Source organism: Apis laboriosa, unplaced genomic scaffold (assembly GCF_014066325.1).
Source record: "Apis laboriosa isolate Shangri-la unplaced genomic scaffold, ASM1406632v1 scaffold40_cov151, whole genome shotgun sequence".
Lineage (NCBI taxonomy): Eukaryota > Metazoa > Arthropoda > Insecta > Hymenoptera > Apidae > Apis > Apis laboriosa.
Window position 1 is genome coordinate 942,350 of NW_025223180.1, and position 15,572 is coordinate 957,921.

General features: G+C 39.5%; 1 protein-coding gene across 10 annotated transcripts in view; it reads right to left on the reverse strand.

Annotated features, from left to right (window-relative positions):
* The window catches only part of LOC122715719 (nucleolysin TIAR), a 472,996-nt gene that overhangs the window by 7,994 nt on the left and 449,430 nt on the right, over positions 1 to 15,572 (reverse strand). For all 10 annotated transcript variants that reach the window (XM_043938113.1, XM_043938116.1, XM_043938112.1 and 7 more), the window contains 2 exons: positions 5,306 to 5,486; positions 117 to 246 (listed from right to left, as the gene is read on the reverse strand). In XM_043938113.1, coding sequence (XP_043794048.1) covers positions 117 to 246; positions 5,306 to 5,486 — 311 coding nt within the window. The remainder of the gene's footprint in view (positions 1 to 116; positions 247 to 5,305; positions 5,487 to 15,572) is intronic.

Sequence of the window (15,572 nt, forward strand, 5' to 3'; positions counted from 1 at the left end):
TCGATTTCCTCGAATCGGGTCGAACGAAAGGATATTCGATCTTAAAATCGTAGTCTCTGATCCCCAATTTCATCCCTTTCCCCCCCTTCCTTCGAGATAAAAGATCGAACGTTTACCTGTCCAGTTTGTTGAGCATTGTTCGGATCCCCGCTCTCCTTCCCCCAGCTACACTTCACCGTTTGACCATTGATGTCGGTGTTGTGAACTGCCACAATAGCGTGTGTCGCCGATTCTTTGGTAGAAAACCTGAAATACAACCACGAATCTCGGATTAGATAATCTCCTTTCCCCTTCCTTCCACCACGCTCACCTAATAATTCCAACCTCTCTCGTCCATTTATTTATTTTCGAAACCATTATCTCCATCTTCCTCCTTATCCCTTTCCTCCTTTTTTATCAACCGCTTATCATTGTCGTTGTGACGTGCGATACACGATGTACGTTACGTTAGTGAAACGAGAATTTGCAGATAGATACGTGGCGGGAGAATAAATATCATCAGCTCGATCCCGATCGATCGACCGTTTCTTTTTTTTTTTTTTTTTTCCGCCAGTTACACGAGGACCTTATTATCGGTAGATTCAACGGAACGGTCGCCGCCTCTCACTGGAGGCCTCTTCCAGTTTAATTTATACGAGTTTACCGTGCGCACGGATAACCACGATAATTGTGAACCCCTCCCCTCCCCCCTCGAATCTAGATTATACCCTCGAATCTAGAGATTCCATCGTTTAAATCGTAGTATTTCGCAGTGTATACTCGCCACTTTGAATCTCGCATACAGGAGAGCGTATTTCAAAGTGTATCGGCCATGTGAAACAAACGCACATCCCTCCCCTCCCCCCTCCTCCCGCCGCGATATTATCGTTCTCTCGATAACGACCGAGTTAACCGCGCGTGTGTTGTTTCTCCCCCCTCCCCTTTCTATCCTCTTTCTTCAGCCTCTCCCACCGCACCTCGTGTCCCACCCGACGCATTATTCATTTATTCATCTGTTATTGGAAGAGGGGAGGGGAGGGGGGGAAAAATCGAAAAGAAGAAAAAAGAAAAAAGAAAAAAAAGGCATCGATTCGAAAAGGAGGGATCGCGTTATCAGCTTTCTTTCTTTTTTTTTATTATTATTATTATTTATCGAGTCCTTCAATTACGAGGGTTAAGGTTTAAGGTTCGCCATTTGGCGTTCGTCCAAGATTAAGGGGCGAGGGAGGGAGAAGGGATGATGGGTATGTCCTCGTAAATGTCGTCTGTGTAAACCTGGGTACTGAAAGGGGGATGGATGGATGCGTTATGCGTGGTGGTCGGGCATAAACACGTCGTTTTTTTTAACAAGAGTTATAAAGATAATCTTACGTACGGATGCTCGCCCTCCTCCCATTGATTACACGTTCTTCCGTATTTCTTGTTCGTTATGAATGAACGAAGAAAGGGGAGGTTCGCGGTTTATTGCGACGACGAGGAAAGATCTTGGAAAAGGGAAAAGGGAATAATCTTCGCTAATGTCTTTTTCTTTTTTCTTTTTTCTTTTTTTTTTTTTTTTTATTAAATAATTTATAAAGAAAGAGGCAATGGATACAATGGGATATATAATTGTTGCGACCGATGAAATTACATACTTTTGTCGTGTAATTTGTAATCTCGTAATTCGTAATACAAAGTATATTGAATTACAGTTTATTCTTCGCGCATCGTGTATAAAAATAGAAAAAAAAAAAGGAGAAGGGAAAGGGAGTGCCCTTTACGAGAATTGAGAGGTTGGTAGCTGATTGAAAAATTATTTCTTTTAATGCAGCGTCTTTTTCTTTTCTTTTCCCTTTTTTCTTTTTTTTCGCATTGCGGAAACGCGCCTTTGAATCGTTTTATATATAAACGTAGCAATTGAGCAAAGAGACGTAAGATTTATTGTTCCTCGAGATGCGGTTTTCGCGGATATAAAATTTCTGCCGGGGACAGACAACAAGAGCTTTGTGAAATACGTTCAATTATGAAATCCAAGGTAAATTGATTTCTCTTGTTGATAATTTTGTCCCGTAATGCCCCGTATTTAAAATGTTCGAATTGTGCGAAGCGAAACAACAGTTTGATTGATAATTTTATTATATAGGATCGAAAGAAACGGCAGAGAGAGAGAGAGAGAGAGAGAGAGAGGGAGCGGCGAGTCGTTATAACTTTCGTTGTACACGCACCGGAACATTTTAAATTATTGGTTTTATCACGAGATTGTTGGTTTTTATAACATTCGCGATTGAATTTAAATCGTGACGAGTGAAAGCTATATAGCGACAGAATTTATAACGCATTGAAAAGTACGAACGGGAGGGATCATAATTATCCAGTTCCAGTTCAACGCTCGCCTTCTTTTCTACACGTTAAAAAATTATAAGAATATTTTTTTATCGTTAAACACGTTACGCAACTCTATACGCGATTCAACTTTCGCACGGTTTTCGATTCGACGAATATCAATCGCAACGATAAATTACCATGCTATGAGATATAAAACGAAGAAAGGAAGAAAAAGAAAGATAGAGAGATACCAGTTCGATCGTACCAGTTTCGACGCTCGTATCTCATATCCAGTTACTTTTTTTTAAAACGTAACATCGGCCCATTGGCAGCCCATTCCAACCACGTTTCCCAACAAAATTCGATCAATTTTCGCCGGTCGAGCATCTCACGAGAGCACCAGATCTTGGATTCACGAATACGACATTGGCTGGCAGCGATAAGAAATCATCGAGTTTATCGAGAGATTAGGTCACTTTTAACACTTTCCCCCCTCCCCGGCACAATGGAATTTCCCGTCCAAAAGTTCATTTCTCCGTCCACGTTTTCCTCGAATAGTACGACGGTCATCGTCAACGACCAACCCCTTTTCCACCTCGTTCTCACCACCGAGTCTAAAGCCCAACCGATAACCACCGCTGGATAAGATTCTTTCTTTTCATCGGGAATAAAAGACCCCTTCCTCCCTCCCTCTCTCTCTCTCTTTTTCTCTCTCCTTATACGATCTATACTGTACACAAGGGGTAAGTCCATACGTCGTCCAGGGATATTCGTTTCCTGACTATAGAAGTTTCTGACTATAGAAGAATAGAGGAAGGGAGGAGCAATTAGAAGAAACGAGGGACATTGTCCACGGGTGACGGAATTCTCGGATAACAAGGATTGCTACTGGGAGCGAGAAGAGAGGAGCACGATGTTTGGAAATATCGTGGCACGTGCGAATCGAATCGGGATGAGATAAAGCGGAGAAATTCTTTCCCTCTGTTCTCCCAAACATCGTGCTTATTTTGAATCCTCCCACTAGTCGAGAGTGCATCGTCATTCTTCGAAAGCGAAGAAACAACATTTTCGATTCCTTTCGCGTCTATTGCAATCTAATACTGTCCTTCTGTCACGCAAAATATCGCCACGTTGAATTATAACTAATCGTGAAAATGCCTGTTTAACGGTGTCTCGTGATGACGTATATATATATATTGCGATATTGGCACGTGAACTTTCGAACGTGTGATTGGCTGCCGTCAATGCGCGCGTGTATGCGCATAGTCATAGCGACGAAGGAATGGAATGGACATAAATATGATTACAGTGAACGGAGAAGAAGTGGTATCCGTATTCGCGGATCAATTATTCTTCCATCTCTCTTAGATAATAGAATTCAATTACTGTATGCTGTTTGCAATCGCGTATATATATATATATATATATATATATCACTATTTACGTGGCAAAGCGTGAGAAAGTGGGAAAAATTGCCAAGGATAAATGACGCCCCGTTACGGTAAATTAATGGAAAGCGAGTTGCATGGTGATCGCACGGTTTTTTGTTACGGTGATCATTATTTTGATGAATTACATCGTAAGATAAATTATCGGGTGAATTGCTTGCCCCCCCCCTCCAGGTATCGTCTATTAATAATAAAACTCGGAGAATGAGAAACGAGAAGAAGAAGAAGATGAAGAAGAAGAAGAGAAAGAGGAGGAAGAAAAGGGGGGGGGCGAAGAATCGGATTATATGGGGGGGGGGGGGGAGAAACGAGAGCAAGAATCGAATGTTAAAAGTAATCGAGATGATCAATTTTTTTTTTACCTTACCGCGGGCAATTTGTCTCGGAAGGGAAGGAGATGGGATCCTCCTTCCTTGATGGTAGAACTCGCCAGAAATCGCGGACTCATGGTTATTTTCACTCTGACCATATCAGGTTGTGTGTGCGCGCGTGTGTGTGCGATTGGACGTACAGCGATATCGGCCGATATCGATCGAATGTGCAAGTGATTTTGGCCGTATTCCGAAATCAGCTATCAATTTTGAAAGCATCATTGCATCCCCTGTCAGATGCCAGAAGTTTCGGTTAAAGACATCATGATGTTATCATGTGCTCTCGGCAAACTTCATGATGCATCCTCCTCCTTCTCCTCCTCCTCCTTCTCTCCCTCCCCTCCTCCCTTCCCTTTTTCCACTTTAAACGTTTGCCAACCAAAGTCTGGCGGAATGAAGCATTTGGCTCGAATTTCCACGTTCCAGAATTTTATTAAACCGAAGTTAAGCACGGTTAATTAAACTACACGTCTCTTCGTCGAGTTCTCGAGTTTTTTTTATTTTTTAACTCGGAATTTTTCGACGGAATTTTTAATTTTTAGCAAAAAAAAAAAAAAAAAAAGAAAAACCTAGATCGAATCATCGGTCGAAAAGATGAAAACGATATTTTTTTCGCGGACACGCGCACACCGATTCAACTTTAATTCGTCTACCGATTTAGATTGTAGACCTGAAAGTTTCTTTTTTTTTCTCTCTCTCTCTAGTCCGTTGAAAGATAATCCGGATTTAGCGCGAAGAATTTATTATCTCAAACTCGCCATTCTCGTACGTGAGAACTTTTTCTATCGATCAGCTTAACCCTCCCCCCTCCGTTTTGCTCGCTTTCTTTCGCACGGATGATCCCTGACTGCGCTAGCTACTTCAGCGCTAGCTACGTTCACCTTAGGGACTTGTTGTCGCACTGACATCTCCTAGAGGTGTTACACGTAACGTATATCACCACGACATTTCAACAAGAGCGCGGCGCGGTCTTGAGGGACGTCAAGAATCGAGAGATCGGCGAGCGTAGAAACTTTCGAAATTAATAATAAGTTTCGAAAGGAACGAACGATGCGTCCCGTCTCTCCGTTTATTAAGTCTAATATTAAGTCAGAGCTAATTCTTTCTTTTTCTTAACTTACCGCATAGCGATCGAGAAGAGTTAAGGGTCGAAGTGAGAAGAGACGATGAGTAGGGACGAGGAAACAACATAATAAAATTTACCTGATGAAAGCGTAACCCTTGTCCTTGAATACGCGAATCTCTTGGATGGATCCGAAAGGCGAAAATGTTTTTTGCATTAGCTCTTCTGTTAGACCATTGGTGAGTCCGCCGCAGTACACCGTGCAGTTGGTCGGACTACTTTGATTGTACACTTCATCGAAAGTCAATGGTTTCGCGTTTGCTGCAAAGAGAGAAAAGAGAAAAGAGATAGGTTTAATTGAGATTAAATATCTACTTCGTAATTGTGAATAATGTTGAAAACCGGTGAAATTTCTTCGTACGTTTCATATTCTAACTATATCCGTTATCCGTTGGTAATATCTATACGTAAAAAAAGCTTTTAACACTTTTTTAAATATTTGAGCGTAGCAGGCTAACAGCAGGGTACAGTAGAATCTCGTTGATGTCGATACATTAATAAGATCGTTAACACTGTCAAATTTGTAATCTAAAGTTCACTAGCTTCACGAATTTACATCAAAGTTACACTTAAGTCTAATTAGCTGCAAAGTTTGCCAGGTTCAACTTTGCCTCGATGCGGAAATTAATTGTAAAATTGCAAATAAAGTAGGTATGTACAAAATTATAAAGAGAGACGTCATTATATGTCGTTGCAAAAACGTTAGACAATTTTTTAATCTCAGTAAGATTCTTAATACGAAGCTGGTGAAAAATATTATTAATATCGTCATCGTTTGGTAAACCGAATCAAAATCACATTAACACGTTATCTTCGTTAAAGAGTTGATTCGTAGTTGTTACTGGACTGCGGATTTTCATTGTTCAAATATTCGACATATTTTACGTGAATAATATAAATACAAAGCATTACACGTTGCATCACGATATCTTTTCCAGAAACAAACGTATCTATCGCGCAAAACTTACCTTAAAACTTAATCGAATCCTATTAAAATCAAGAAAACTTTGAATCGCTATAACTTCGAAGATAATAACTTTTTGTCGACGAATCAAAGATCGTTAGAAGCGCGGAACCTTTCCCTTTAAAACGCTTTTCGAATTATTCCGATACGACTTCCGGTTGCCGAGATATCGTCGTGTAAAGGAAAGGGTAATTTTTACTCGTTTACCATCCTCATCCTCGTCGCTTACTCGGACCTCTCGCTCGCGCCTCGTCTCGCTGATCTATCCCCAAGTTGCAAACAAGTGACGGGCACGATTCTTGGAAGTAGTACGCACTTCCAAGAAATAAATATAGGTCACTGGGTTGCGGGGCCATTCGTAATCTTCGCACTGTGTTATATCGCACATACGGCCACTTTGAATGCTCGTATCTCGGCAACCGATCGAGATATCGGGATAAAACAAAAAAGGAATTCAACGGTATGATTTCCTTCGTATTCTGAATGGGTCTTTTTGGGATGAGAAAATTTTTTTTAATTTCTTCTATAATTTCTTGCGTTTTTCCTATACGAAATGTCGAAGTTTCATTTACGATTCGCAACGATCTGTTTGTTCGTCGATTTAAAGCACACAGGGATACAATATGATTTGATGTATATAAAAATATGATATATTTTTCGTACGTTGGTTAAATATTTGAACATCCGCAGTCTAGTTCTTTCATAGTTATTCAGTGAAAATATTGGGTATTTAATTTAAATGATGTATACTAATCGTGAAATTTCGAATAATTTTGACAATGGAAAAGGAACTTGGAGAAAATATATCGTTTTTTATTTTATATTTCTGAGAAAATCAAAGGAAAAAGTTTAACCAACAATCGTCGACTTTGGGTATCGTAAGGAAATATTCAATGTTTTGATATTTTTGTAATATTTTTGCGATACAAATTTGCCTCTCTATCTAATGCAAAACGTCTGATACACATTCGATGCTTTCGATACATTAAAACATATTTGAGAGAAAAAAAAAAAAAAAAAAAAAAAAAAAANAAAAAAAGAAAAAAAAAATAGAATATAGAATATATAGAGTTCAAAAGTTGCAGAATCAAGATATAAACCCAAGGACTTTTTCTTTTTTTTACCCTCGATATCACTCGTAATTAATTAACACTGTTATTGGTCGCATAATCCCATCGAGTGTACGTTAAACGAAAGAAGCGAAATAACGAAAGAGAAAACGGCCCCTTAACACATTTAACGTCCCGCGAAACGAACGAGGGTTTGACATTCGCTCGTTCAGGTTTCGTCATCGATCGTCGTCGTCGTCGTCGTCGTCGTCGTCGTCGTCGTTCGAAAGCTCGAGCTCGTCGCGGTTCGAGGCCTGGCCTTGTAAAAAAAAAAAAAAAAAAATGAAGAAATAAAAGAAAAATAAAAAAGGGAAATAATAATTTCATGGACATGGAGTGAAACAAAATCGATGCGGCTTGCGTAAGCGTTTTAGCGGGAAGAAAATTTTTTTTTTTTTTTTTTTTTTAAAGCGAACCGATAAGTTGGGGGAGGGGGGGACGGGGGTTGCGACATTCCGAGAATACCGAGAATAACGTTCGAGAGGGGAGAGGCGGGGAGGGGGTAAGGGGGCAATAAAGAGATAATGCCGAGCTTTCAGAAACGAAGGGAACGTCCCCTTCTCCTCCCCTCCCCCTCCCCCTCCCCCTTAGGTAAGTTCTTAACGGAACGTTCCAACGTTCCTAAGAACCTTCTATCCCCGAACGAGGCAATTACAGGCCTCGTGGTTTACCGGTCGCGCGTTTACACCCGTAGCCTGTGCGCTACCCTGGCTATAGGCTAAGCCCCCCCCGTAAACGATCGTAAACTTAGGTGACGGGGGAAGAGGGGAGGGAGAGGGGGAAAGGGAGGGAGGGGGGGGGGTTCAACCTCTTTGGCATTGCCGTTCGATATCTCGAACAGCTCTAACCTGGTGCATCGAGTTCCACGTCGTTGTCGTAGTCGTCGTCGTCGTCGTCGTCGTCGTCGTCGTCGGACCTGACCTCTTTCCGGCTATCACCGATGCTAACACGGTGCAAAGCGGATGCAACGTGGATATCTATGAGCGTTAAACGAGTCTAATTTTTGCCGTATAACATTTTCTCTTCCCGTTTTACACGTGTAAAGAACGCGAAAGAACGAAGAAAGGGGGAGGTTTTTTTTCGAATGATTTTGTAAAAGGAAATTTTTTGGAGCGGATCAGTGAAGTGAAAGTTAGTCGAGTAAAGTTATCCACGCTTATTATTGAATTATTGTACGTAAAGTTGTTTTTTTTTTTTTAAGAAAACAATCGCAAAAATCTTTTCTAACGATGATTATATACTCGTACTTCAAGGTGTACGTGTATTTCTACTTATTTCGAAAGAAAGGTATCTTCTTGATCTGTTGTAAATATCTTGAATGGAAGATGAACAATCTATGGTTTAAGAAAAAAAGATCTCTTTCCTAGCTTCGTCTTTCCTCCGTTAGGAAATATCGATTAAACTGATAGATTTCGATAAGTTAAGCTACAATTTTCGAGTTAATAGGAAGGAAAGCCAACTCTGTGATCTCATCGAATATATTTCTTCTCGTTCCACGTGAATTGATGTTGAAAAAAAAAAAAAGAAAAAGAAAAAGGAAGAGAGAGAAAAAAAAAAGAAGAAAGGAAGAAAAGAAAATCGAAATTCATATCGGACGATCTATCGGAAAAATTGCCACGAAGGCTTTAAAGGATAGTAGGCTGAAAAATTGAGGAGTTACTATAGATCCGTGCCATGATAAAGCTTTCATAGTAGCAGGTCTCCGTGAATGAAAATCAGCTTTAAGAGAAAAGATCGTGGAGATGAGATCGGTACGCCCGAAAAGCTTTTCCCAGAGATAGAAAGAGTAACCATTTACGATCAAAAATTTTATCCTGGCTTATTCACGCTGAAAGTTTATCGACTTTTCAGTGATTCGTAACCATCTCTTGTTTGAAATCGTCTATTAAAAAAAGAAAAAAAAAACAGAAAGAAAAAGAAGAAAGAAAAGAAGAAGAAGAAGAAAAAACAGATAATCGTAAATTGATTTTTCCCTGCACATATTGTACACATATATAATATAAACGAAATATCGTACAACGAAGAGAAGGAAGCGAATGTATCATCATCATCTCCATCGTTCACTTATTTAATTACGAAAAAGAAAGAAAGAAAGAAAGAAAGAAAGAAAGAAAGAAATTCAATAATAACGTATACATCGCGTATAACAACGATATATATTTTCCTCCTAGAATCTCTCGATAAATGACCTATATTCGCGCGACCAAGCCACGGAAGCGGATATATCTCGTTTAAGGAAATCTATCTAGGGCTATATTTACCGGACCTTTCGATTCGCCCTGTCGCCGCGAAGGGTGATCCGTGATTTATGGGTTGCGGCTTAGACACAGACCGACATAAGGTTCTCCATTATCAGGAGTGGGGGGAGGGGGAGGAGAGGAGAGACCTATCCCTAGATAGGTCGACACTCGGCTCATTAAGCACCTGATTACACGAACGCGGTTAAATCGAACTTCTTCTCTACACGCTCAATCAATGGCGACCCCTCCCTCCCTCCCTCCCTCTTCAGGAGAGCATGCTCCGGTGAAACTTTATTCTTATCTGACCAGAGGAGGGGGGGGGGGAGGGAGAGGGGGAGAGGGAACAAGTCGGCGATCGGCTAACTAGATTTATCGCGCTAGATCTAGCAACTTTTTACTTGGCTGAATCCCCGATAACTTCGACCCCTGTTACGAACCCCGCCGCTCCGACAGGTACGGCCCCGAACGGGATGAAAGATCAACAAGAAATTCGTGGGGTAAACTCGAAATTTTCCCTTGACCGTGCGCGCGAACAGGTCCCGGACAGGGTTTTCCACAGTTTTCCCGAGGTCGAATGGGAAAAAGGACGAGAGCGGGAGGGGGGAAACGTTGAAAGAGGGAGAATGAAAAAGAAGGAGAAAATAATGGAGAAGGAGAGGAAGGGAGAACGGGAAAGTGAGAAAGGGGGGAAAAAAAGAAAAAAAAAAGGAAGGGATGTTGGACTTTCGCAATATCATCTCTCTCTCTCTCTCTCTCTCTCTCTCTCCCGGGGAAGGAAGTTTCCACTTTTCACCATTTTATGGCGAATGGAATCTCTAGTGGTCGACGATGGAACTCGAATGTACGTATCTCGTATCCCCTTAAATAACGTAGATACTCGAAGTTTCGTTGGCACTGGCTAGCTGCACCCCCTAAGCGCGCCAATATCCCACCAGAGTAAATTCATAGTAGAGGCTAGCTTTAAGTGGACATCGGCTCTCCCCGCTCTGACCGCCCCCCTCCCCCCCGCTTTCTTTTTCTTTCTTTCCGTCCGACCGACTATCCACAGATATTTGAATAATTAGTTTCCCAGGCCGACGCTACGTATTTATAACTTTCCCTCTGTCCTCATGTTAAAGCGTTATATCGACCGGGATGGAAAAGATAAAAATTCCCTTTTCTGCTCTCTTTCTCTCTTTCCCCCCACCTCCCGTCCATCTCGTCCGTCCTCGCTCCTCTTTCCTTCTTTCTTGCCTTTCTTTCTTGCTTTCCACCACCACCGCGCTTCCCCCAATTGTTGTCCCGTAATTGTTATCCGTTTTGCGGTTACCGAAGAACCGCTTAAGTCATTGTCTGCGATAACAGCCCTACTTTGCAATGATAATCACGCTCGTGGAATACGATTATTCCGAAGCCGAGTTTGCGTCATTACGGTATCTAGAATAGGCGAATTTTGAAGGGTAAATACAAAGGTTGCAAATGTAAGGCATAAACCGTTTTTCTTTTTTTTTTTTTTTTCTTTTTTTTTTCTCGTACTGCTACTACTACTATTACTATTACTCATCTTAATTTTCCACGTTTTAAAGGATCTTTAATTGTCTTTCGTCGCGAATCTTGCGGATCTTAAATTTTTCCTTTACCTCCTTTCTTTCCTTCGAAAGAAATACACGATGAAAGGTGTTTAACGAAATGTAGATATGTATATTTTTGAAGTTAGGTATAATAATATTTATAAATATTCGTACAATCGGTATTTTCGTTATTTTACACAAACGCTGGTTCGCAATCATGATATTAGATTAGATAGAAGAAGAAGAAGAAGAAGAAAAAAAATGGAACGGTGTTAAGATCAAAATCTTTCAAGACGAGAAATAGATCAGAATTTCACGCAGTAGTATAAATATGCGCGTGAGAAAAAAAGTGCACGTGAATACAAATCGAAAAGAAAATGACATTACAATATAATTACAAAATAATAATAGATTGTGCTAATAGATTATACGTCACTCGAGTTGCTAATTATCGTGTTAAATGTTGTTTCGTAATTAATTTAAGGATTTGTGCATACACATTTGTACCTCTTACTAAGCATAAATTCTTCTTCGTTCCTCAATTCTAACTAAATCAGCAGAATAATAGAGGTGAAAGTATTAAAAAGAAAAAAAAAATGAAGAAAAAGAAGGGAGAAAAAGAAAGAAAGAAAGAAAGAAAGAAAGAAAGAAAGAAAGAAAAAAAAATATACTAAAAGTGAAGGAAAAAAGTGAAGAAAGATTCAGCGTACTTTTATGTCCTTTTTTTACCTTGCTTAACTTCCACAACTTCTTTTCTCTCTCTCTCTCTTTCTCTCTTTCCCTTTCTCTCATTTTTCCTTCCGCGCATCTAGCTTGGTCTATCTTTTTTTTTTTCTTTCTTTTATACATTTTTTGCACAATTTTTCGAATATCCTCGTGTAAAAATATCTTTTGAAACAAGGGAAAATAGACGAGCATGCATATCGAAGCCAATATGTGTACATTGTATTATAAAACGTTACGACACAGAAAATTACTTTCAACGAAATTCGACGTCGCTAAATACGTACTTACATACATACGTATATGTACTACATTCTATCGTATGCACACGTTACATGTATATACGTATATATAGTTATATATGCAAAGGCTGAAAAAAAGGGATTCATGGCTTTAGAAACGCATAGCATGTTATCGACAAAAATTAATCCAATTGATGCAACGTTTCAAAAATTCATCTTTCTCTCTCTCTCTCTCTTTATATATATATTTTATCATTGTAAATCGATGATATTTTTGTCGATACTTTTTTTTTTTNTTTTTTTTTTTTTTTCAATGAATACTACGCGTTCGTAAAGGCTTGTATCTTTCCTTCAATGCCCTTTCAATAAGAAGACGACCAAGACAAGACTACCAATCCGAATACAGTACTTCTAGTCAAAATGATAAAACAGCAGTTCGCTCGCTCGTTTGACTCGAGTTAAAGTAAGAGTAAGGGGCGGCGTTTCGTAAAAAATTTTCGAAACGGGTTTTCCCTCTTTGCAAATCTTGAAAACTTCGAAAATGAATTCGATGAAGAATCGAATGATATTCGATACGCGATGTAAAAGAAAAAAAATATATATATATATATTTTTTTTTTTTTTTTTTTCTTTATAAAATGTCGATGTGTCGATGATCGGACAGCAAGAGAGAAAAAAAAAAGAAGTAACAAGGACGAAAGAGAGAACAGCTGTATGTACACGGAGAAAAATAGTAGCGATAGAATATTATTACTTGAAATGAAACGGGCAACGATTTTGGCCCATGCCAAGTGATCGGCATCGACTCGGTTTGCCTTTACTTTCGGTTGGTTTATCGTTATATATTGTATATATCTATAAGGCAGCAACAACAGGTAGCGGATTTTTAGCTGATATTTTTCTCCACGCAAGAAAACGTATAAATATAACGTATAATAAAGTACGAAGAGAGTGAAAAAATGGAAAGTTAAGAGAATGTTTAATAATAATAATAATAATAATAATAATAATGATGATGATGATGATAATGATAATAATAATAATGATAATGATAATGATAATAATAATAATGATAATAATAATGATAATAATGATAATAATATTAAGTACAACAAAGAGTATAAGTAATGTAATATCAAGGTATTTGAAAAGTTAGAAAGAAGTAATGGTTATTAAAAAGAGATAAAAAAGTAAGAAAAAAGTATGAAACATATTTTGTATAGTAGTATAAAGGGTATTATAAATTAGATAACGTTCGTAGCTAGCTTGCTTTGAGTTTTGGTACACTTACACACTTTTGTCTAAGCTCTCACTCCCTCTCTCTTTCTTTCTCTCTTTTTCTTTTTCTTTGTTTCCTATTGTCCTTTAACTCCTGCCGTATCACCCTCCTGCAAAATATCCGTGTTAAAACGACACGTACGAAAAATAACGAGGTGCGTGGTACGATTCCTATGGAATACGATCACAATTTTCGTTTCAAATTTGTCATTCGATTATTTTTTCGTCGCATTTTCAATCTATTATTATTATTATTATTATTATTATTATTATTATTATTTTAAACAAACGTAAAAGATCTAATTGCGCTTAACAAAAATAAAATATCATGACAACATCGAAATGATTCGATACAATTGTCGCTTGTTGTGTTAAATTTTATATGTTGCAACACGTTTGCAACACGTTTGCAAAACGGTATACACGGAATTATAGAATGAAAGAATATATATCCACAATCGTGAGTTTTTCTTTTTCTTTTTTTTTTTTTTTTTTTTACAAATGTGCGCCATTTAACGAGCTTCATCTTTGAATAGATTCCTTTTTTCCCCTTATTACGCTTCTCGCTTACAACTTTGACTATTGTTCGTACATCCTTATGCCGCTAGGCCACTAACGACAATTTAATGGATCCACTCACATAATGACAAAAAACCGAGTATTTCCGGGCTAGTTCCTTCTATCTCCTCAGATTATACTATAAATACCATACGATGCATCTTTTTTTTTACAAATAAGAAACAATAATACATTTGCAATTAAAAAAAAAAAAAAAGAAAGAAGCTCGAACGTCTAATACCTCGAACCATCCTCGCTCTGCGTCATTCTTTATTCGATCTTCTTTCTCGATCGACGCACCAATCTCTCAATTTCATCTCGCTTCGTAAAACAAAAACTGTTACCCCGAGATCCGTAAGGAAGGAAACGAAACTGTCTTCTTTCAAGAGCCTTTTCAACTCGATCCTCGTAACGAGCATTCGAGGAATATTTGGAAAATATCGTTGTTTCGGAAAGGTAGAGGGTAGAAAAATCTATTATCAGGATTAATAAAGCTGGCTTTAAACCTACCTGCCACACTTTGCCAAGAAGGCGTCGAGGAATAACCCGTTAAACTTTCCGTATACAATCTTGGGACAGGCAGTTTCGTTTCCGCGGTGGCTCGAAATCCGTTCCACGCGAGTTTATTCTGCATTCGAAAAAGTTTATTCTGCGTTTATTTCTCTCTATTTATTATTTACGAGCTCTGTTGTCTCGCGCGATCACGAGCTCTAACGAGGTCTACACATCTACTTTAAACCTATCTTTTCCTCTTTCCGTCCGTGAGTAAGTATCGAGGTTAGGCTCTCGTTTCATCCGCGCGTCGATACTCGAGGCGACGATATCTGTATATATATATATATATATGTACGTTTTCCACGAGGCGATACAGGCGAAGAAGTTGAAAAGAAAATTTACGACCTCTCCCTTTAACCTTCGTCCGTTGGAGTAATGGGCGCGAAGCGCCAAGCGATATAAAGGGAGGGGAGAGGGGATGGTTGATTGAATTGTAAACGCGGACACGGGGTTAGACACGGGTAGATGGATACGATGGGTCGAAATCTCGCAGCCTCGATTTTGTGCCCGTCGCGTTTCGAACGGGGGAGGGGGAGGAAAGAAATTCGTTGGGACGAAATTAATTGGAATCGGTCGGTAAGAGCGGGGTGAGGGGCCCTCGATACACGCAAACACGTATTGGACACCTTTATCGGGGCCACTAATCTATTAAGGCGAGCCGTGGAGAAGGGCGAAAGCTCGAATTTATGCCGCGACTACAAATCTTGGCTTGGCCCGACGCGCGGAGAACCGAGTTGAAAACCACGTAGAACTGAAACCATCAGACCCTCTCTCTCTCTCTCTCTTTCTAGAGAGCCTCCTTGAGTTCCAGATTCTACGGTAATCGATTGCCAGACGAAAACACCTCTATTAGAAATCCACAACCGTCTTACGAGCCACGAAGCTCGTCGGCCAGGGTAGAAGTAAATCTTGGTTAATGGTCTATACTTGTAGCGCCGCTGGCAACAACAACAACCTACCCTTCTTCCTCCCTGAAAGAATTAACTGCTAACAAATAACATTCGGGTCGGAGATAACATCGAGACAATCGAGGGAGCCAGCATCGACGCATCCGGCTCCGTTCCCACACACTCTCCCCCTCCCCTCCCGCTTTTCACTTTAAATCAGATTAATGGTGTGTCTACGTTA